At 44.7% G+C, this 24266-nt stretch overlaps 1 protein-coding gene across 3 annotated transcripts in view; it reads right to left on the reverse strand.

Moving 5' to 3' along the window:
• The window catches only part of SLF2 (SMC5/6 complex localization factor 2), a 404246-nt gene that overhangs the window by 16829 nt on the left and 363151 nt on the right, over positions 1-24266 (reverse strand). For all 3 annotated transcript variants that reach the window (XM_086922683.1, XM_086922686.1, XM_086922685.1), the window contains 2 exons: positions 19479-19565; positions 11007-11075 (listed from right to left, as the gene is read on the reverse strand). In XM_086922683.1, the coding sequence (XP_086778809.1) occupies positions 11007-11075; positions 19479-19565 (156 nt within the window). The remainder of the gene's footprint in view (positions 1-11006; positions 11076-19478; positions 19566-24266) is intronic.

Genomic DNA, 24266 nt, shown 5'->3' on the forward strand with positions numbered 1-24266 from the left:
GTGTTTGTTGTGTGTGTGTTTGTATGTGTGGTCGTGTGTGTGGTTGTGTGTTGTGTGTGTGTGGTTGTGTGTTGTGTGTGTGTGTGGTTGTGTGTGTGGTTGCACTGCAAGGCATTCGCGAGCATTGCAGTGCTAGAGTTCACACCTTCCAGTGAGAGGATTTGGGGTAGAAGTGTGCCAGAAAAAAACTCAAACGCCAGATTGCAGCACAATGGGTACTAAAATAGATCAGCCTAACAAGTGTGTAAAAGACAATACATAAAAAATAGTTGTCTAACCATTAGGCGGGTCGAATGGTGGTGTGTCTGCCTGCTAGAAGCGTGCTCTGATGGCTGGTGGTGTGTATGCCTGGTGGAAGCGTGCACTGAAACAGTGGTGTGTGTGCGCCTGGTGGAAGCATGCAGTTATAGCTGGTGGTGTGTATGCCTGGTCGAAGCGTACACTGACAGCTGGAGGAGTGTGCCTGTCAAAACGTGAACTGGCAGCTGGCGGTGTGTGTCTGCCAGGTGAAAGCGTGCACTGACGGCTGGTGGTGTGTGTCTGATGGAAGCGTGCACAGACCGCTAGTAGTGTGCGTGTGCATGATGGAAGCATGCACTGGCTGGTGATGATAGCTGGTGGTGTGTGTGTCTAGAGGAAGCGTGCACTAATGGCTAGTGGTGTGTGTGCCTGTTGGAATCGTGCACTGATGGCTGGTGGTGTGTATACCTGGTGGAAGCGTGCACTGACGGTTGGTGGTGTGTGCCTGGTGAAAGTGTGCACTGATGGCTGGTGGTGTGTGTGTATGTTGGAAGCGTGCACTGATGGCTGTTGGTGTGTATGCCTGGGGTGGAAGCGTGCACTGACAGTGCACACTTTCACCAGGCACACACCACCAACCAACGGCCGGTGGTGTGTGCCTGGTGAAAGTGTGCACTGAAGGCTTGTGGTTTGTATGCCTGGCGAAAGTGACTGTTGATGATGGCTGGCGGTGTGTGTGTGTCTAAAGGAAGCGTGCACTAATGGCAAATGGTGTGTGTGTGCCTGGTGGAAGTGAGCACTGACGGCTGGTGGTGTATGCCTGGTGAAAGTGTGCACTGACGGTTGGTAATGTGTGTGCCAAAGAGAAAGTTTGAAAGTGTGCAACGAAAACAAGTTAATGCATTAAATGGAAAAAGAGTTGACAGCAGTTTGCACCGCTCGAGCATTGCATGGCGCGGGAGCGGCTTCCTTTGAAGTATGATGGCGGGGGGGGGGGGGGGGGGGGGCTTCCTTTGAAGTCTGATGCCGAGGCTCAGACAAATGGTGTGGGATGTGGCCGGCAACGGTGTGGGTGTGCGATGTGCGACATGCATGCGCCTAGCTCACATGAACTGTATGCGATCTGCAGCTAGGTAGACTTTTCGGACCGCTTACTAGAATCTCGCCTATTATCCCTACGGGATATAATAGGCGAGACCTAAAAATGGTGTTACAGGGGAGTGGCCAATATTTAACACTGGCTTAATGTTAGCCTCCTGCACATCATTACATTACGAGCACGGTTTGAGCTATACAGAAAAGTTTGGCGTAGTACACCCTGAAACACATAGAAAATATTTGTAAATATGTTTTTGGGGTAAAGTGTGCAATGTTTTTTTGTATTGTAGATGTTATTTAATTTTTTAGGGTGTTATGTACATTTGTGTATGCTTGCTGTAGTTAAGGTGAGACGTGGAACAAAGGAGAACTTGATATTTTGTGCTCATTTTAAAAACAAGAGCCCAGGAACTGGGGGGCACGAGCACCATCTAGCCGCGGAATGGGAGTCGCCAAAAGCAGGTCTGTGTGTGATCAGTGACAAAGCGCATGCATGACGAGATTGAGTGGCTTTCACCATAAGCTGAAAGAGCACTTTCTATTATAAGGCAGACCTACAGACATCCGCGATGTTTGGTTGATGTGGAGGCAGGAGGGGTTGCATTTTTTGATGTAGTAAAATAAAGACTGGCCTAGAGGAGCGGTTTCACTTTTATGGACTGATATAATGGGACAGATTCGGAAGCAGCCGTTGATAGCCTGGCTCCAGAGGCATTTGTGTCATAAGCTTTCTGGGCTGTTTTCGTGCACATCTGTTATGTCCGATCCCCGGCGAAGCACACACATGGCGCTCCCAGCATCCTCAAGTGCATTTCCCTTCCACGCGCCCGCCGTCTCGGGAAAAGTGCGAACTAATATAATACAGAAAAGGCAAAAAACAACACATGGGGGAGTGTTTTAAATTAACATTAAACAATGGCAGAAATAGATATCTGCAGATGTAAAGTCATTATTGCACTGGGAACCTTAGGCGATTTCAGCTGTTACGTAGAAATTCACTTCCGTCCTTATGAAACCTGCCATTATTAACCGCTCAGTGGCTACGCAAAAGTGAAGTGAAATTCTGGCCTGCATTCTTTGCTGTTCTACTGCCAAGATTTCTACGTTGGAAGACATAGGTGCATTTTTCTTGTGTGAATAAAATGAGTTTCCATTGATTGCCTCCATTAAATGTTATACCAGCTTAAACTTTTTTTCGTATTTATTACTGGACTGATTGGAAGCATTGCAAACCTGTGGTGGTGGGTTTCCACACTAAATGGGTATTTCACCAGAAAAGATACTGTGAGACGACTTAAGTGGGTGCATAAAAGTTGTGATGTTCACTGTGACCTGGAGTAAAAAAATTTTTTTAAACCAAAACATTCTTGGTGATATTCACTCTATTGTTAGTGAATTCACAGAAATGTTTAGTAACATTTGCACATTGATACTGGTGAATTTGTTTAACGAAAACACTCCAATCAGTCTTTTCCCCAAAAGGAAACCTACATCTAATATGGCTGTACATTGAGAAGCTGGTGGCTACAGGTGGCTAGAGGCTCCTCAGTGCTGCCGCAGATGTCAGGAGCTTCTCAAGTGTGCTGGGAGCAGTTAGGCGAGACAACAAATTGTAGCATCCCCCATCCAATGTTAAGTAGGGGGCAAAGCAGAACCTGTGCTTATCGAAGGACCAGAAAAGAGGTTGTCCGCCTAGTGCACCTCTTACCGAAACGGTTCATAAGTTCAAGGCAGAATACAGCATACAGCTTTCACCTCCCTGCGATCTCGCTGGTTGCAGAAGTATGGAGCGCCTCCAGTTGGTTGTGGGATCTTGCAGTTGTAGTCAAAGTGGGGTTAGAAGAATACTGAGTAAAGTAATTGTGCACTTTAATGAAACACCCACGCACACCAGCTTACACCACACCACTATAACCGCAGCTCAACTGCAAAGATTATAGAAGGCAGGTTAACACTCCCGCCAGCACTGCTCTTAATATTCAACAAGGGCAGGTATGGCAGTCTGCCATATGGTGGGGCTGTCGGTCTAATTTAGAAATAGGTATAACAGCAGTTGTATGTTACTTAATATATACATTGAAAAGGCCTAATATCTGTTGACCAAGCCATTCTTAGTGTTGAGCAAACTGTCACACTTGTAAGGATGAAAAACAACTTTGGAAGTAGCCCAACTAACTGGTTGGATCACAAGCATTGGCTGCCGCTAAACGAAAATCGGCCGATAAATGAAAAAAACAAGAGAAATAAAACGTGTGAGTGACACAAAATCGGCCGCGAAATGAAAAAAAAAAAAAAAAAAACCAAGCTCTTGGCATTTCGTAGCGCGGGAGCAGCTTCCTTTGAAGTCTGATGGGCGGGGGAGCGGCTTCCTTTGAAGTCTGATGCCGAGGCTCAGACAACAAATGGTGTGGGATGTGGCTGGCGACGTGCACGCGCCTGTCTCACATGAACTGTACGCGATCCGCAGCTAGGTAGACTTTTCCGACCGCTTACTATAATCTCAACAAACAAGCATTGCTAAAGCAATGCTGTGGGCCAAGACCTAAAAAGTAATAGCGTACCAGCAGGAAAACGAGTGAGAAGAGGTGACTAATGTCCTGAAAAAAACAAACAGTTGAAAAATACTTTGGCTAGAGGAATCCCAAACACTGTAACAGAGGTCTCCAGTTATGTTGAACAAAGTGATACAGACGGAGAAGAAATTACAGTACGCAGAACAAAAAGAGCACGAGTTCCAAGCACAAGGTACGCAGCACCTGAATGGACAAGTGACTTGGAGAAAGAACTCATTGCGTTTTGTTTCAAAGACAACTCATCATACGAGCCACCCTAAACGAACTGTGCACAAGAAAAAGGGTGCTGAAGAAAAAAAAGGAGGAGGTTGAAGAAACGAAAAATATGGCCGTAATCAGAGGGATATACAAACCTTGCTAATCAGACGGATATATAAACCTTGCTAATCAGACAGATATACAAATGTTGCTAATCTAGTTTCTTCAATATTAGTTTTGATGAGAATTTATCAAATGGGTGGTTCCGAGACTGAAAGTCCACGTAGATGAAGGGGTTTATGTATTTGTTTATGTTTTTTTGTTCTAATATTTGTCTTGTTAGTGTCCATACTAATTGTGCCTTATTCCTTATATCCTCTAAAGTTTACTGAAGAACATGTGAGCGTGACTACTGAATTAACAAAAGTCCTTGGAGAAGAAAGAAGTATTAAAAAAGGAAATAACTTACACCAAGATAAATCAATTAATTATTTTTCGTTAAATGTTTTAACCAAACTCTTGTATGAGTAAGTGGATACTATGGATGCAAGAAATTGTTATGTGTGCATGCAATTACCCACGTCTGCCTCTGAAGTGGTGACTTACCAAAACCTTCCTTAAACAAATTGAATCTCTTGTAATGTACAAACCTATTAATTCTACGGCAAAGAGCAGTTTCACTATTTCTATTCAAATTATGATTTAATTTTTTTCTCTGAAGCACCTATTAAAAAGAACATGAATATAGTGGTTAGTGCGAAAAATGCTGAAATAATGGGGGAATTTTGTCATTCTACTAAGCCAGTTGATATTGTATATGGGCATAGAAATAATTTGACATGCATTTTATAAAGTGTAGAAATAGAGTTTATTAACACCGTAGAGGATAGACAAGAAGAAATTAAAAGGAAAGTTGTGGAAATGAAATCTAGAATACCTCCTTAGGATCATAAAGAGGATGATTACAAAAAAGGTGAGTCTTATGCTGCAATGGAATCACAAGGGAAAGCTTTGAATACTAAAACAAAAGACTGTATCAAATAATATATTCATTGGTTCCAGCAAGTGTGAACACACCTTTTTTATTACAAGAGGTTGGGGATTAATAGGTGGTACTAATCCAGTTTTCCCAGGAGTGTATTTTGAGTGTGGTAGGAATGCTGATTATAAAATGCCTAAACACTGGTATAGATGTTGTTATATGGGTATTGTTTTTTCCAAAATATACCACGTGGATGATCATCATGGAATCAATAAAAAGAAACTAACATGAAGAAAAATGGGAATAAGTGCTGCAGAAATTGTGTGATCTATTTGGTGCGATAATACATTCAATGGGAGTGATTTTGAAAGAAATTAGAAAGCGGTCTAGTTGTTTACCGTTTATCAATGGATACCACTGGTGGGTTCTTAGTGATTGATACAGAAATGGTTGCTATTAGATCAATGGTTTTGCAGAAAATTCAACAATGGTGTACTTATATCCCTGACAAAAGCAGAGACTTACAGGAATATATAACGAAAATTACTAACCAGAGTAATGATTTATTGTAATTAAAGGTGGATGGCGCATGGGAGAATCTTGGCGAGGGTTTTTCTTCAATGGGAAATTGGCTTGCAGCAAGGGGTAACAGTTTAGTGGGACAAATACTAACGCAATTAATAGCTGTTTCTGGTGGCATAATAATTATAGTATTTATATATAGATGTTGCAAACGCAAAGCAGAAACAAAACAAAGTAGAGGAAGTAAGAGGAAACTCTCTGATACAGTGTCCCACCTTTTCTTGGCATAATTTCATAGACTTATTGTCATTGTGATTTATTATGTGATATATGGTATAAAATACGCCCTGCCATACATTATAAGGATATGCAAGTCACCTTGGAGTTCAAAGACCATACAGAAGGCCGAAGGCAGAGTTCCTTCATAAGTTTATGGAACTCCAAGGTGACTTGGAATATCCCTATGATGTATGGCAGCGGGTAATTTATTCCTACTTTTACATTGAAAAACCATCACCTTTCTCACAATCCCCTTCAATCCTCCCATGTCAGCTGCGCAGCTCTTTCATATGAAAGAGGGAGCATGTTTGCAAACAAGATCAATACAAATAAAAACTCTAGTGCAAAATTAAGCAGTTCGATATTTGATGCAAAATATTTGAATCCGATTAATACAAGTCCGTTTAAAAAAAAAAAAAAAACAGAGTAGCTCAGAATGTCTATTAACATACAGATAATGTTTTACTTTTTATAATTACCCAAGGAGTGTAAAAAAATAAATATGCGGTCATGAACATCTACGTTCTGTCCTTTCTGCTGGTCATTATTCAGCTGGAAAAGCAGAGCAAAAGAAAGAAAAGCAGCATTTCTTTTTTGTTTGTCAAACAGCTGCTTTACGTATACTCGGACTAGACCCGTCTTTACCCTCCTGCTCAGACCGTAGGCACTGCACATCAGAACTCAATCGTAACAGGTTATTACAGTTGAGTGGCTCCTGGCTGTGTCACAAGTCATCGACTATAAAGATATTTGAGACAGGCTTCTAAAAGGTGGATTGCAGGATCCTGCGTATTTGTTTGACACAATGCACCATTTTTGCGCCTCAAAAAAGTAAACACAAACAGTAATTTAAAGCTAAATAGGGGAGAGGAGGATATGTAGATATGTTTCTATGTAGAGAAAGGTTTATCCGAAACGCGTCTGTTTATTTTGCTCTGTTACTAAAATAAACTAATGGTAACAAGTCCCTATGAGTGCGGGTCCTTTCTGGCGGAAGCCGTGGCGAAAAGGAAATGGAGCTGTTGTGTTGATGCGGGAGCACCCCCGCAATCGAGTCTTACCTGTCTGTGAGCGCGCTGGTTTGTTTGGTGTCAAGGAGCGAGGATATATATATATATTTATATATATACATACATACATATTGCAGGTTCATATCCTATCGTTAACATTACTGTCTGAATGCAGCACTTGCAACTTTATTGACATTGTGATTCAGACAGCTCACTCCTGATGCGGGGAGTTTCTCTGGGGGCGGGAACCTTCCGGCTCGTGATCATGGGACTCACGCTGTTCAATGTCAGCCAGCGTCATGGTCTCCGGAGTCAGACGAGTGCTTAGAATTGTCTTAGATTATTGGGGCATTTATGCGTTTCACTGAAAGGTTTACCAACAGGTTAGTTAACTTAAATGTGAGGAATGAATCGTGCATGTCGATTTTGTACATTTGCATCATTATCATTTTCGCACTAACTAGGGTGCGCCACCATTAACTGTTTATTTTGTGCGGATACCAATGACAAAACTATGTTACATGTTTTATTTACAATATGTACCTTTGCAATGTGGCCGTATTATCAGTCTATTACACAGCAAGTCAGTCCTATGTTTCTTTCTATGCCTTGTCCCGACATTGGGAACTACAAATATGAGGTGTGTTTTGACTTACAATCACGTGACCAAGCCACTTCGTGTGGCGAAACGAGTTGTAAATAAAACTTCCATCAACTACTCCTTGGACTGGGTGTGTCGTTTGTTCTGAGAGCGCACTAGACATTGTGCTTAGCTTGGAAAATATATATATATATATATATATATATATATCCCATCCCGACGTTGTCCGGGGATGGCCGATGTTCAGTGTTGCCTTTCTGTTTGTTTGCGTAGTAATGTGTTTAATTCATCCGCAGGTTTTCATTGAGCCACACCTAATTTTGTTTTGCTGTCCTTGTTGAGAGTGTTCCCCTGTGTGCGAATGTTGTTGTTTCTCAAATGTTGTAATTTGTGCAGCAAGTGTTACAGTGGTCCATCAGATGTTTTGCCTGAAATTGCTTCTTTGTGTTTGTGAAAGGGGCTTTCCTTGTTTACGTTTTCGATCCCTTTATCCTCATAGATGCTCGTAAACATCTCTCCCCAGTGCTGCGCTGTCCATTGGAACTAGTGCTGAATGGACGTCCAATGGTCGTGCGCAGCACTGGGGAGGTAGTGCTGCCGTCGGCCAATGCACCGAGGCAGCACTTAAGGGGTTAAGGATGTGTTTTTTGTTGTTGTTTTTATCGGCGCAAGTACTGGCCGTGTTCCTCTGATAACGCAGAGTGTTTGAAATTCGGAAGTGTTTGTGTAAGTTTTAAATTTTGTCCGCAGCATACGTAATTATTCGGAGCCTTGTGAGTAAAGTCTCGTTTATGTTCCGTCGATTGGCTTTCTTGTCTAAGAAATGGGCGCCTCTTTTGTTTACGTTCCTCCCCCTGTCACAACGTTGTCGTTTGTCCAATGGTTAAACATTTGTTATATTTTTGTATCGCAACTCTCGTGTGTGTGTTAATCGTTGTGTGTCGTGATTGGTGGGCTGTGCGAAGCAACGCGAATGATAGGCGGCCCTTTATGTAAGCCTGCCCCCTGTGGCACTGTATTATTATGGAAGGCGCGCCCCTTTTTGGATGTCATCCCACGAAGGCGTTAATGTTTGAAGGGGAACGCCGACGATTGCGCGAATGTCGAGGCGAGTGATAGGCGGCACTTTGCAAATGCGTGGGTTGCACAGTTAAGTGTGTGCCTTGCACAGTGAAATCAGTGAAATCATTTGGCATATGTTTATTGTTTGTACTTTGGGCCATGCCCCTGTAAACGCCCACATCTTTTGTTTGACACGCCCCTCTAAACGCCCACATCTTTTCTTTGACACGCCCACGCTAACGCCCACAAGGGACTACTTTCCCACTTTTGGCGTTTTTGCTTTTTTAATGTATATGGTGTCCACATCTATAGCCTATGTCCTTCTGCTACATCTTCCCTTTCTAATGGTGTATTGGGTGTAGTGATTGGTGCAGTACTTTTTGAGTTTACCTGGCTCAAAGGTTTGTATTCTCTCTTTATAATAGTAGTATAGATATATATATTACCTACTGGCGGTCGCCAGTAAGTAGTTATAGTTAGGATTTTTTTCAATGCAAAATCTCAAAATTCTATTGTGAATAACTTTGGCGCTGGTTGACGAATCTGCCTGAAAATGTCCACAAATTTGCCTCGCGGAGCTCCGGTCCTTCCTTGAAAGTTTGGGGGGATTCGTCAAGCGGGGGCCGAGATAAAAGGGGGGTCCCAAAACGTGTTTTCCCCATGTTAATTTCCATAGGGCGGTCGACCTCACTTTTAGCCCGAACGGCTGAATGGATTTCCACCAAACTTGGCAAAATTGTAGGGACTGGTAGCCCGATGTGCCTTTGCTATGTCTCAAGATATATGCTCCAGTGGTTTTTACGAAAATTAACTTTTGAAAAAATATATATTGGGCTACATTGGGCAATATATATGTTAGAGCCCAAATGTAGCCCAATGTAGCCCAAAGATGGCCACCAGAGACAAAAAAGACCAAATGTAGCCCAAATATCAGCCAGATGTAGCCCAACTATAGCCCAATGACAGAATGTCCCAGAGTGTTCTAAAGAACAACTAGAGTGCTAACAGTCTTACTTATAAAGTGAGACTTATAGTTAGGAATTAGCATTTAAAAAACCTAAGAAATTCACTAAAAAAACCATAGGTTTCACACCAGTTATAGTTAGGAATTAGCATTTAAAAAACCTATTAAATTCACTGAAAAAACCATAGGTTTCACACCAGTTATAGTTACCTGGAAATTTTACTGACATAAAACCATTGAAATTCCCACGTTATAGTTAGTTGGACTCACTATAACTTGCGCGCCTGCAATGCACTGCTGATGACGTCACATATTACATCACTCATGACATGGTCAGTGACATCACTCATCTTCCCAACCCCATTTGGTGGGCATGAGACACTTAGGGCACACTAAAGTGGTTTTGGTGGATGTTGCAGCAGGGTAGGAGGAATTGGAAGAGTGATGCCCATGCTGCCCTATGCACTTCGTATTAAATCCACATCCACAGACTCAAAAGGACTGAAATGACTGCTGTACAAGCTGGAAAGGCAGTCTTTGCCTGTAAGCCAACCATCTGGAAAATACTTGCCATGGTTCCACAGATCAAAGAGCGTGTCATGGTTATACTTTCTTTAAACAGCTGCAGGGCAGAGTCTGCCTTTTCAAGAAAAAGGACTGACCCATAGAAAGGCATATCCATGAGGGAGGCCTGTAGATCCCCGAAAATTCCAGCGTCGACAAAGTAAAAGATTGTTGCCAACCGCCCTCACCAGGCAATCAGTAGTATCTAGACCATCACATATAACATGTTTGGGTGCATCTTATTCAGCATGAATCTTTTCAGCCAAAGAGGTCTTCTGGGAACCCCATCAGCACCGCGCTGGCCATATAACACAGGAAATGTGTATAATGGCTCAAAGCAAACCGCATTAACCAACCTGATTGCCATACTGGGGGAGAAAACATATGCTTGCTAAAACCCACAGTCCTCTTTGATTCCCTATACAGGGGAGTTGTGTAGAATGATTTGGGATTCATCTAAGTGGTGGAGGTCCAAACCTCAAGGCTCTATTCAGCAGGATATTTGGTAAGAAAATCAGGATTCCAAAATAAGAGCAAAAGGAGTAGGAATGAAATGATGAATAGTATGGGTATATATTTTCCCAGATGAAGATTCTGCAATGTGTAAATTCGTTCTGAAAGTTCTTTGGTTAGAAGCCATCTAAAAATGTGAAAAACCAAAAACAATAATAATAAATACATGGCTTTATTAAAGTACCAGGAACTCAGTGGTTGGTGATGGATGATAATTCAAAGCATAAGAATTTATAAAAGATGGACTGCTGGTGAAATAAAATATGTACATGTCTAGTTCAAAAGTGGAATAAAGAATGTTACTTGCTCAAGCATATTAGGAATATTCAAACTCAAGTACATGACAAATTGAAAAGAAACAGGCCAAAAAACATAAGAGCCAAACATGTATCTACTTCACCTTGTTAGGTTTCGAGTTGTTTAGTAACTCTTGCCATGTTCCAGATATCCTTGCAACTAAATCTTTAACCTAAAATGTAAAGACAAAAGAGACAAATGTCTTAGAGTGAACTTTGAGGCAAGGCATATTCCATACACACGTTATCGTAGTTGGTTGTACGATTGTGAAAGAGTGGATGTCAAATTTAATAATTAAGTATACATCTATTGCCGCCCACCTACAGCAGAGACAGGACCTGGTCCAGACTCCCCACTGAAGAATGGGCCAAGATCCTTAAAAGGACCACCCCTGCATACGGGGAAGACCCGGCTATCGCCGACAAAAAATTCAGAGAGTGGATCACCTCCTCCCTGGACTCAGTGCTCCCACTTAGAACTAGAGAGGACAAAAACGGCAAACCTGGTTCGGCCCCGTGGTATACCGCGGACCTCCGACTACTTCGCAAAAACTGCAAAAAAGCCGAACGGCTTTGGAGGAGAAACTGGCAGCATGCCAACAAAGAAGCTTACCAGAACACAGTCAGACTCTACAAAGAGGCCATCAGACACGCCAAAGCTTCACATTACGACACGCGGATACAAGAATCATCCAACTCAGCCAGGGAATCCTTCCTAATTGTTAAGGAGCTGCTCAAAGTACCCAACACTCCCTCCTCCATCACCCCCAGAATCGACCGAAGTAATGAACTAGCTACTTACTTCAACGACAAAATCACCCGTATCTTGGCCTCCCTCCCACTCCCCGGCCCCCCTAGTCACATGGATAGCCGTTTATTCCTCGACCAGGCCGAAAGCAATCTACGCTCCACACTGCCGACATTCCGGCCAGTAACATGCTTAGAGGTAGAACGGACCTTGACGAAAATGAAAAGCGGATCACCTCTGGACCCAGCACCTATCAGATTCCTCAAAACCGTAGCCTCAGTCATCGTGCCCACGGTCACGGAACTTATCAACAGCTCGCTTGCCCAGGGATCTGTCCCCAACAGCTGGAAGAGTGCTGTGGTAAAGGCACTTAAAAAAAAACCCCAGCTCGACCCAGCAGACATGTCAAATTACCGACCAATATCACTCCTCCCTGGTATCAGCAAGGTAGCAGAGAAATTGGTCAACGGACAATTATCTCAGTTCTTTGAGACCAACAACGTACTTAGGCAATCCCAGACTGGATTCCGCCCGGGTCATGGCACAGACACCGCCCTTCTTGCCGTCATCGAGGAGGCAAGGCGCATACTGGATTCAGGAGGGTCAGTGGCAGTGATCCTCCTGGATCTGAGCGCAGCCTTCGACACAGTCAACCACCGTGTCCTTTTACATCGACTGGCGGATGCAGGACTTACCGGGACGGCACTCAGTTGGATTGAATCCTTCCTTACAGGGCGCACGTTCCAAGTGTGGGACGATAATCACCACTCGTCCACCCTTCCACTCACAAACGGTGTCCCTCAGGGCTCTTCCCTGAGCCCGACGCTTTTTAATGCATATATGGCCCCCCTTGAGGACGTGGTGACACCATTTGACATAAAAATGGTAAGCTATGCTGACGACACTCAGCTGGTCGTCTCCTTATCCCAACTGATCGACCACCCAGAAAACCTGACCAATTGTCTCACAGAAATCCACAACTGGATGAATAACTCATCATTAAAATTAAATGGGTCAAAGACGGAGGTGATGCTCCTGGGGAAACAATGGACGACTATCCCTCCAGCACTCTGGCCCGACGTGTTCGGGGAAATTCCCCCCCCCGAAGCGTGAAATTAAAACACTCGGTGTGTGGCTCGAACCAGAGCTTTCTATGAAGACACAAGCAGCTAAAACTTCAGGCACCTGCTTCGGGCTCATGCGCACGACCCACAAGATTCTACCCTTACTGCCACCTACTTCCAGGAAACTGCTTATCCAGGGACTAGTACTGTCTCGCCTAGACTACAGCAATTTGGTCTACCTGGGAGCCCCTGAGGCCACCTTGACGAAACTCCAGCGGACACAGAACGCTGCAGCACGCCTGCTCACCGACCTCCCCTCCAGAATGTCCGCCAAACCGGCCCTCAAAGCTCTGCACTGGCTCCCTGTGCGCCAAAGGGTACAATTTAAAGCCATGTGCACGACACATAAGCTGATCAACGGATCTGGCCCGGCGATCCTTAGCAACATGATCACCCCCTACACAGCACCCAGATCCCTACGATCCCAGAATGAGAACCTGGCCAATACTCCTAGATTCAAAAGGACTCGCACAGGAGGACGACGATTCTCCGTTCAAGCAGCTGCTGGATGGAACGCTCTTCCTCGCTCCCTCAGACTTGAACCCAACTACCTGGTATTTCGCAAAAAATTAAAGACACACCTATTCCCTAAATAGAGCCCCTCAATAAGTGTCTCTCCTCTCTCCCTCCCCCTCAACAGGATCACAATTCTTATAGCGCGGGGATGCCCTTGGGTCACCAGGCGCTTTAGAAATCGTTATTAAATTAAATTAAGTTACTTACCTTCTGCAACGATATATCTGTAAGAGACATTAGTTAGTGATACATTCCTTACCTCAGAATTACTCCCAGGCATCAGACTGCATCAGGAAAGTTTGTCAGCAGTACCCCTGCACGTCGGAAGGTGGCGCCGTGCGGCTCCGCGTCCGTCATAGGTGCTTGCCGGGATGACGTCGCAGAAGCTACTTAGACCGCAACCCTCGCTCACTGACGTCCAGACAGGAACACAACTTTCCGCGCCAGGAACGCAGAGCCATGCAAGATACTGAAAACTGGTGCATTGAAACTAGGGCCCTGAAAGGGATGACCTCAACCCTAGAAATCAGTTCACAGAACGGGGAGGATGGGTGGGCCGGTAAGGAATCTATCACTAACTAATGTCTCTTACAGATATATCATTGCCGAAGGTAAGTCACTTGTGCATCTGAAAGAGACAGTTTAATGATAGATTCCTTACCTTAGAATAAATACCCCAGCAATACCAACCCCGGTGGTGGGTCTGCGAACAAAGATCACACCAGAAAGTCACGGAGAACAAAATGGCCAAAGAAGCCATCTCTCCGAACGGACTAGTGCGGAGCACAACCTTGTTCAGATGAACAGACAGAAAAGGAGGTTTACAGGAAAGAGCCTAGAGCTCACTCACGCGCCTATCGGAGGTGATGGCAACCAGGAGAGCAGTTTTTAAAGTCAGTAAACAAAGAGGATAGTTGTGAAGCGGCTCAAAAGGAGCGCACATCATATAAGTAAGAACAAGATTCAAGTCCCACTGCAGCATCACAACCGGAATAGAGGGAAAAGGTGAGTAATGCCTTTGAGAAATCTACTTACGACAGGGGACTTGAAAAGAGAGGACTGATCAGGAGCCTGAGAAATGCCGAAATTGCTGAAAGGTAGCCCTTAATAGTGCCCAGAGCAGAGCCCTGCCAGGCCAAAGAAAGAAGGAACAAAATGACTTCTGAAAGAGGGGCAGAAAGGGGATCTACAGCCTTTGCTGTGCACCATGCCGCAAATTTGTTCCACCTGCAAGCGTATAGCGATTTAGTGGAGGGTCGCCTGGCTGCCAGAATGACATCACAGACTTCAGGAGGCAAGTCAAATGGAATCAACTATCGCCACTCAATCTCTTTGCAAGAAGGTGGAGGCTGGACAGGTTCGGGCGGAGAACGGTCCCCTGCTGCTGCGACAGAAGATCCTCCCGAAGAGGCAGTCGGATTGGGGGATCCACGCTCATACTGAGTAGCTCAGGATACCAAACTCTTCGAGCCCAGTCCGGGGCCAAACGAATGACTTGGACCCGGTTGCGCCTGATCTTCTTCAGCACTCTGGATAGAAGTGGTATAGGAAGGCGTACAATAGACCACAACTCCACTCGTGATGAAAAGCGTCGCCGAGCGAGTGCCGCCTTGGAAATTCCAACTCGCAGAACTGCCAACATTGCACATTCTCTTCGGTGGCTAATAGATCTAACCAAGGCTCTCCCCACTGTTGAAAGAGACCTTGCGCCACCTCCGAGTGATTGATTGAAGTCAGAATGTGCTACAAGGGGTTTGTTTGGAAAATTCTTGATTTGATTAATGAGTTGTATAAACGTAACACACTCAGCAGTATCCACAGGATAACAATCTTATTGCACAAGGGTAAATCAATTGATGGAAGGAGAAAAAAGAGAACGCATAGAGCAAAAAATTATATTTCAAAGTTTTTACTGCAAAAGAATTTTTGGGGAGATGGATACAAAATAAATTCGAGCAAAAGGTCATGAACAAAGATAGACAATGTTTTCTCTATAGTTCATAACAAAAATCATCAACTCCTCATGAATAAAGCAAACAACCTAACTTAATCAATAAATAATGGTTGTAAGTTTGTGTCATAGCAACATTGAAGGAGATGACGGAGTGTCGACGTTCCGGTCTAGGCTGCAGTCGTCAAATAGACCATCATCAGGACGATATTTATTCAATGCTGACAGTACTCCCTGTAATGACTGATGGAAGGCCAAGATAAATCTTAGAAAGCAGAAAGCGTGGGACGCACTGTTAACCACGGTTGAAGTCTTTAATATTCAAAGGTCGGACCACATCCGTTGGCCTGGTTTCAACTATCAAACAAGTTAATTCGAAAGACAATCGTTTTGGAGCAGAAGTATCGAACGGCATCTAATGTGTTCGTCTGGGAAAAGTCATCTCCTTCAATGTTGCTTTGGCACAAACTGTGGATACTACTGAGTGTGTTACGTTTGTACAACTCATTAATCAAATCAAATCAAGAATTTTCCAAACAAACCCCTTGTAGCACATTCTGACTTCAATCATATATTGCCCAAGCCTACAAGGGTTTATTGGGTTTCCCCTGCTTACAACACCTCCGAGTGAAGACACCATTCGTGATCCATCATGCACCTGCGGCTGAGTTCGTCTGCCCTGGCGTTCAAAGAACCTGTCAAGTGTTGAACCACCAAGGAAATGCCTTGATGTTCCAGGTATGTCCAAAGACGCTGAGTCTCCTGACCCCAACCCGCCTTGGTTGTTGCAGTACCACATGGCGGTGGTGTTGTCTGAACACCTGCACTACTCTCCCCTTGACAGAGGGAAGGAATGCCTTTAGTGTAGGGTCGCCAGGAGCTTCAGAAGGTTGATATGGAGCCTGGACTCCGCCGGAGACGAGAGGCCTCTGTTCTCCACCTCTACCATGTGGCCGCCCCATCCCAGGAGGGACGCATCCGTCAACACTGTGTGCTCCAGTTGGGGAAGGGAGAGTGATCTGCCGCTGACCCAATGCCGGTTCGTGAGCCACCACTGCAACTGTTGTGAAGTGCCTTCAGAGATCTGGACGTACTCAGACAGGTCCCCTTGATGCTGTGCCCACTGGAACTTCAGGTCCCACTACAGAGCCTGCATATGCCATCTGGCATGGTTGGTGAGCAGGATGCAGGAGGCCATGAGGCCCAGCAGCCTCAAGGTCATTCTGTCCGAAACCCAGGGCCGAACGATCGGAATCATAGCCCGAATGTCCTGGACTCGCTGTTTGGGAAAATAAACCCGAAATTGTGCCGTGTCCAGAACTGCACCGATGAAGACGAGCTTCTGAGAAGAAATAAGATGCGACTTCGGCATGTTGATGTAGAACCCCAGCAAATGCAGGAGGTCAGCTGTAGTCTGGAGGTAGGAGACAACTGCTTGGGGCGAGCCCGCCTTCAACAACAATTCATCGAGATAGGGGAAGACTGAAACCCCTGATATGCGCAGATGAGCTGCGACCACCGCCATCACTTTTGTGAACACCGGAGGGGCACTGGTAAAGGCCAAAAGGGGGCACGGTGAGCTGAAAGTCCTCACGGCCTACGGTGAACCGCAGGTAACGCCGGTGGGCCGGCAAGACGGGATATTAAAATAAGCGTCCTCCAAGTCCAACGCTACCATCCAGTCTTGCGGGTCTAGGGCAGACGAGACCTGAGCAAGTGTGAGCATCTTGAACTTCTCCTTCCGGAAGAAGCGATTGACGTTCCGAAGGTCTAAAATAGGACGCAGGCCCTTGTCCTTCTTTGGAACCAGGAAGTAATGGAAGTAACAACCATGACCCACTTCTGTCATCGGAACGCGCTCGATGGCCCCCTTGGCCAACAGGGCTGCCACTTCCTGCTGGAGCAGTGCCAAGTGATCCCCCAACAAGCGGTGGTACTGAGGTTGCATGGCTGAAGGGGTGGTCTCGAAGGGGAGGGAGTAGCCCCTTCGGACAATCTCTAAAACACACCTGTCCGTAGTGATGGTGCGCCAGTGGGGGAGGTGATGGTGAATCCTGCCACCCACTGGCGTTTGGTGGACCTGAAACACCGGACTAGGAAGGTTTGGAGGCAGTGGTGGCAGGGGAGGTGGTGGATTGACCCATCCGCTGGCCACTTGACCCACCTCAGTGGGTCCCACGTCCGCGGCTGCGCTGAGACTGTTACTGTGCCGGCCTGTGGCTTTGAAACAAACATGTTTGGGCGCCCCTTCCTTGGCCACGAAAGGAGCGAAAAACAGGTGCCGAAGGATTGTGCATGGCCAAGGGCCCAAGGACTTGGCCGTAGCCCAGGAATCATTAAAGCGCTCCAATGCACTATCTGACTTGTCGCCAAAAAGGAGAGTGCCATCAAAAAGCATATCCATCAGAGTGTTCTGGACATCCCCCAAAAAAACAGTGGTTCTCAGCCAGGCATGACGGCGTAGCGCCACTGTTGTGGAAATCGCTCTGCCCAGCGAGTCGGCGGTATCAAGGCCACAACGGATCGTGAACTTGGCTGCATCTCTCCCCTCAGCGATAGCTTGGGAGAGCACCGTCCGGGCCTCCTCCGGTCACTAAGGCAGCACCTGTGCCACTGTATCCCACACAGAGTAGGAATAACGGCCCAAGAGACATGCAGTGTTCACAGACCGCAGTCCTGAACTGGCGGAAGAGAAAATCTTCTTCCCAAACTGCTCCAGTTTCTTGGATTCCCTGTCCAAACGTGCGGAAGGAAATCGCTTGGGAATGCATAGGCTTGGACAACCAAGCTCTCAGGGGTAGGGTGTTGGGAGAGGAAAATAGGGTCGCCCGGGGCCGGGCGATGGCGTCGGGCCACGTTCCATCCAAGAGGACCGGCCGACACCGGTGGCGGTGCCGTAGAAGTCTATGTCAGTGGAGGTCGTACGAGGTCAACCGACATAGGCTGGGATCCTTGCATGGATCCATGGGAGTCTCGCGGTGGCGAGGCCAGAGCCGTCGATGCCGTCGGGCCAGAGCCACCGACGAAGAAGGGCGAAGACCCCCAGTTGGACCCATGGGGCCCGAAAGCATGCAGGTGGGGCCCGGTGGGCCAAAGAGGTGTCCCATGGCTGACAGAAATTCCTGCAGCTGGGCCGGAGTCGCCGAAGGACCCGGGAAGGGCGGGTAGGCCGACTGCGACTACTGAGGCTCCGCCGGAGCCGAGGGGGAGGCACCACCCGCACCCTGAGCCGTGTTGCGGGACAGGCATGGGGAAGGCAAAGAGAGACGTCACTTCGACTTCTTGTGCTTCGTCTTACCTGACCAAGAGTGCGAAGACTTTGTCGAATGATGGTAGCGGCTCCACGACCGGTCACTCGACCTCCCACGGGACTGGGACCTTGAACGGCGCGGAGCCGACTCCCGGGCCTCAAGTAACTTTTGGGACCGCTCCCGCAAAGTTTTTGGAGCCATGGCCCGGAAGTCGGGGCACGATGCAGGGTTGTGGTCACGCCCCAGGCAGTAGAGACACTTGCGGTGCGGGTCCGTCACTGACATCATACGGGGACAAACCTTGCAAGACTTGAAACCGGGCATCCCTATACACCAGGAGTCAAAGACTCAAAGACCAAGAAAAAAGTCCCAAAAAACTGGACTGGGGTACCGCTTTCTCTGGATCTGCGCTTGCTGGCACGGAAAAAGAAAGAACTGACGTCAGTGTGCGAGGGCGGCGTCTGAGTAGCTGCTGCAAAATCATCCCGGAGATCACGACGCCTACGACGGACGGGGAGTCGCACAACGCCATTTTCCGACGCGCAGGGGTACTGCTGACAAAAACTTTCCGGATCCAGTCTGACGCCTGGGGTAATTCTAATATAAGGAATCTATCACTAACGGTTCTCTTTCAGATAAAAGTATTGCAACCCTTGCCCTTGTCTGCTTGGTTTTCCTAAAGAGCCCTAGTGCTGAAGATGTGATAGTTAAATTAACTTTGAATCTGTGAAACATATCAATTACTTGGCAAAATCTATAAAAATCAATTAAGTCGTCTAGAAATTTCCAAATCACACACAGCAAGAACTAAGAATATGGATCAGATTTGAACTTTTAACTCCACTAGTTAAACTCAAAAGCTAGGACACAGTAAAGAAAGACAATCCTTCTCACATCAATGAGGAGTTATTTGGAAAGTAAGCAATTATTGATTTGGCTAGTGTCTCTGATGCCTTAGAAAGTAAAGAATATTGTGTTCAACTTACTTTAGTTTTGTAAAACAACCTAGCATCTTCCCGGATATCACACTTCACATGCTTCTCTAGGGCAGTAGAAAGATTCAATATGAATGTCTATGAAAAAAAAGGTAAAAACAAAGGTAAGTAATTTCAATGTTTAATTATAATCTCCTATTACTACACAAACTTGCGAAGGTTAGCCTCTGCAAGTGTACATTGAGGACAGAAAGGTGAGCTTTCGCGAGATCAAAGTTACTATCCTAGAATGACAATGCTTTTCAAATCAGATTAACTATGAATCTATCAGAGGAAAAGCTTATCTTTACAAAAAGAATACATTTGATGTCGATGATTTAAAAACATTTCACTGTATGAAAGTTGCAGTAGAAGATGGTTGCTTTCTTAAACCTTGAGCCATCCTGCTATAAATTAGATGCCATGCCAATGTTAATATGAAAAAGCAAGCACATATTTATAGAATACTTACTTGAAACACTGGTTTTGCTGCTTGATATCGATTATAAATCTGCAAACTTGCATACATCTGTGATAGTGGGACGATGTAGATTTTTTTTGTTTTAAAAAAACAAACCTGTAGGTCATGATGAAGGCTGTGTCTTTAAATAGACTGTGAAGCATGTAGTGCACAACCTTCATGGATTTGATTTAACTTTCTATTTTTCAGTAAAGCCATTCAAATGTGGCAATATTTGCCTCATGGAAAGACTGGGAGGGAAACGCATGAATCTATATGTGAACTCTAGCTCCCAAACTGGTGTTACTAGTAAATAACTATATTTTGCAGCACAAATCTTTAAAAGATAAACCAGCATTTAAATATTAAGCCAGTAATTGGGTTGTTTCATCAAAAAGATAATTTACTCGGTCAGGTCTGCAAAACTAAATTCTATAATAGGGTTTCATGGTAATAAAGCCAAATTTAAATAACATGGTTTACAAAGTTACGTGTGGATTGTTAAGAATCAGCTTAGAATTTTTAATCAATGGCATGTTGCCTTCCATTTGAAAGATCCTGCTTTTGCCTACAAATCATTGTTAATGAAGTGGTAGGTAGCAGTAGGCGATACATGCAATAAACTGCCCAGGCAGACTGGGTTCTTACAGTTTTCAAACATTAAAACATGGTTTTCATTCCTCAAATTTGCTCACTTCCTTGTAATCATTTCAGAATTCTCATCATCATCATAAAACTTTATTTCTGTCATTACGACCATAAAAGTGCAAATGCATACAGTACAAAGATCCAGAATAAAAGCATAATAAAAGGTAATTAGCTACAAGATATCAAGTTCCAACTAATTTAGTTATACCGGATATTAATATAACCAGTTAAAATAACATTCAAGGTGATTAGGGCTATGAGAGCAAAAGCCTATGCCGCGATAAAACTGTGCAGCATGGCTTGCTATGCATTCACAGTACTACAAATGACTCAATGGTCAAAGCTAAAAGACATATGAACGTAAAATTGAAGAAAGAAAAAAATACATGCAATCACATTTTTGATGCAGACCTTCTAATAATCCACATTTTACCATGAAACTTACCAACTGCGGAAGCAACTAAGAGCCTAGAGTCGGATTTAAAAATACGCAACGCTTCTTGATGACAGAGGTCCAAGCAGCCTACAAACAGGGGATAGCTATTTAGTTCTGGGGAATGACACATGGTACACACAAAGAAAATATGGCTAGTTGTCTCAACCGTAAGGGAACAACCTGGGTAATACTGCGTTGGGGGGGCGGGGTTGAGGGGGTTGGGGGTGGAGAGGGGGGGGGGGTTGTGGGGCTGCCGCCAAGCAGCTATGAAGGAATTCACAGGAAGGGAGCCAAATCTAAATTGCATGTAGAGCTTCCTATCCTGTGGAATCGTGATGGCCTCTAGGTATTGTTCATAAACACTTAATGTAGGAGAGTAGGATCTGCTTACTATGGTTAACCCCACTTTTTGCTGTGTTTCACTGATTTATCGACTTTAGTCTGGCTGTGGGCCTGCTAACCAGCATCCCAGCCTAGCTGCTTCCTCTCTAAATGTATTGCATGTACGTTAGGTACACTCCAGATTGGTTACTGGGCAACCCTTGTGAGTCCCAAGTATATGGTACCTTAGGTACCAAGGGCATAGGTACCCCAAAGACCTACCACGGGCTGAAGCATGTATTATGCCACCCCTGGGAAGCCTTCCAAAATGGCACCACAGGTATGCTACTGCAGCCTGGGTAAGGTGGTACGTGTACCTCTTTAGATATAGTATACCTATATCTACATATATATATCTATATATATATATATATATATATATATATCTATATATCTATATATCTATTCACTGAAAAAACCATAGGTTATAGACCATATATAGTTAGGGATTAGCATTTACAAAACCTTATTTTACTCACGCAAAACCATTGAAATTCCATATATAGTTAGTTGCACTAACTATATATCGCGGACCCGCAATCCACTGCTAATGATGTCACATATTACATCATTCATGACATGGTCAGTGACATCACTGATGACATCACTGATGACATCTCAAATGACATCACTGATGACATCACTGATGACATCACTGATGACAACACCCAGTGACTGTATGTTTCTGTAAAGTTAAAATATGTCTTACATATTGAAGAATGAGTGGATGTATAAGTGTCTGGATGAAGGATTTAGTAGGTGCATGACTGACTGTATGAGCGAATGATTAAATGTGTCTCACTGAGTGCATGGGTTAGTGATTAAAGTGTCTTAATTTGGCAATCATATATGTTGTTCTGTAAACTGCTGCATGTTTAAATCAGTAGCTATATCAGTAACTATATGGGTTATTGAATGGTTGCCCAAGTATTTGTATGGGAGACTGAGTATGTGTGTGGGTGGCTGGGAGGTGTATAACTCTGTGCATAGATGTGTGAGCAGTTGATTCCCTAGGTGTATGGGTTCAAAAGTGCATGTAGAAACAGCTGTTTGGACAGTTGACTGTGTGCGTGAGTGAATGGATATCTCAGTGCTACATGTCAAAGTAAGTACATATGTAAAACACAGTCCATGTGAGAGTTGACATATATAAATAACTGAACATAAGAGCCAGTGAATGTGAGAGTGGCTGTATGAATCATTGTGAACTTGTATCAGGGATTGTATAAGAGAGTAAATATGTCTTAGTATATGTTTGAATAAGTAAGGTGTGTATAACTGTATAGTTGATGAAATGGAGATGTGATTGATTCTTTGCATGACTGACTAGGTGTGTGAGTAACTCTATGGATGTGTGACAGTCTGTGAGTGCCTGTTTACACTGAGTGTATCTAAGGTTATATTAGAGTCTGAAGATGTATTATCACATAAATGATATCATCAGTGATGTAATCAGTAATGTCAAATGAGATGTCAGTGATGTCATCAGTGATGTCATTTGAGATGTCATCAGTGATGTCATCAGTGATGTCATTTGAGATGTCATCAGTGATGTCATCAGTGATGTCACTGACCATGTCATGAATGATGTAATATGTGACATCATTAGCAGTGGATTGCGGGTCCGCGATATATAGTTAGTGCAACTAACTATATATGGAATTTCAATGGTTTTGTGTGAGTAAAATAAGGTTTTGTAAATGCAAATTCCTAACTATATATGGTCTATAACCTATGGTTTTTTCAGTGAATTTTCAAGGTTTTGTAAATGCAAATTCCTAACTATATATGGTCTATAACCTATGGTTTTTTCTGTGAATTTCATTGGTTTTTTAAAAGCTAATATCTATAGCTGTGAAATATATTCTTTATTACGTGAAGTATCACGTAGCCCGTGAGACGCCTCATGATGCATCGCATAACCGTGACGTATCGTCTCTGCAGCGCAAACCAAACCCAAAACGTAAGCGCGCCAGAGCACGCTTAAAGATATATATATATATTTTTTTAACCTTAATTAGACAAAATCCACACGTGCACATATCACAAACGTTCAAAAAACACAATATGTCGGACTCCCGTTACGCTGCCGGTTAGCTGCCCGGTTAACATACCGGGAAGCACCTTTACCGCGAAAAATCACAAATGTTTTTTCTTTTGCCCCGCAGGGATCTTTAATAGCCCCCTCATCAATCCTAGGGGTTCAGGAGAGGTCTGCCTTACCCCTTTCATTCATTTTCACCTTTTTTTTTTCCACCTCTTGTCTCTCGATCCCACAGAGAGACAAGATGGCGGCCGCTCCAGACTGTTTACAATGTTAACAGCCAATCAGCTTCTCCTCAGACTCCCGTTACACTGCCGGTTAGCTGACCGGTTAGCTGCCCGGTTCGCATACCAAGACGCGTCTCTACGGCGAAAAAAATCGGATTTTTTTTTTTTGGGCCCCGCGTGGCTTTATAATATCCCCCTCATCAATCCTAGGGGGTCAGAAGGGGTCTACCTTGCCCTCTTTCCTTCATTTCCCCCTTTGTTTTGGCCTCCTCTTGTCTCTCGATCCTACCGAGAGACAAGATGGCGGCCGCTCCGGACTGTTTACAATGTTGACAGCCAATCAACTACTCCTCCGACTCCCGTTACACTGCCGGTTAGCTTCCCGGTTAGCTGCCCGGTTCGCGTACCAAGACGCGTCTCAACAGGGAAAAAATCAGAATTTTTTTTTTATTTTTTTTTGGCCCCGCGGGACCCTTTAATATCCCCCTCATCAATCCTAGGGGGTCAGAAGGGGTCTACCTTGCCCCCTTTCCTTCATTTCCCCCTTTGTTTTGGCCTCCTCTTGTCTCTCGATCCTACCGAGAGACAAGATGGCGGCCGCTCT

This window comes from Lissotriton vulgaris, chromosome 5 (assembly GCF_964263255.1).
Source record: "Lissotriton vulgaris chromosome 5, aLisVul1.2, whole genome shotgun sequence".
NCBI classification, from domain to species: domain Eukaryota; kingdom Metazoa; phylum Chordata; class Amphibia; order Caudata; family Salamandridae; genus Lissotriton; species Lissotriton vulgaris.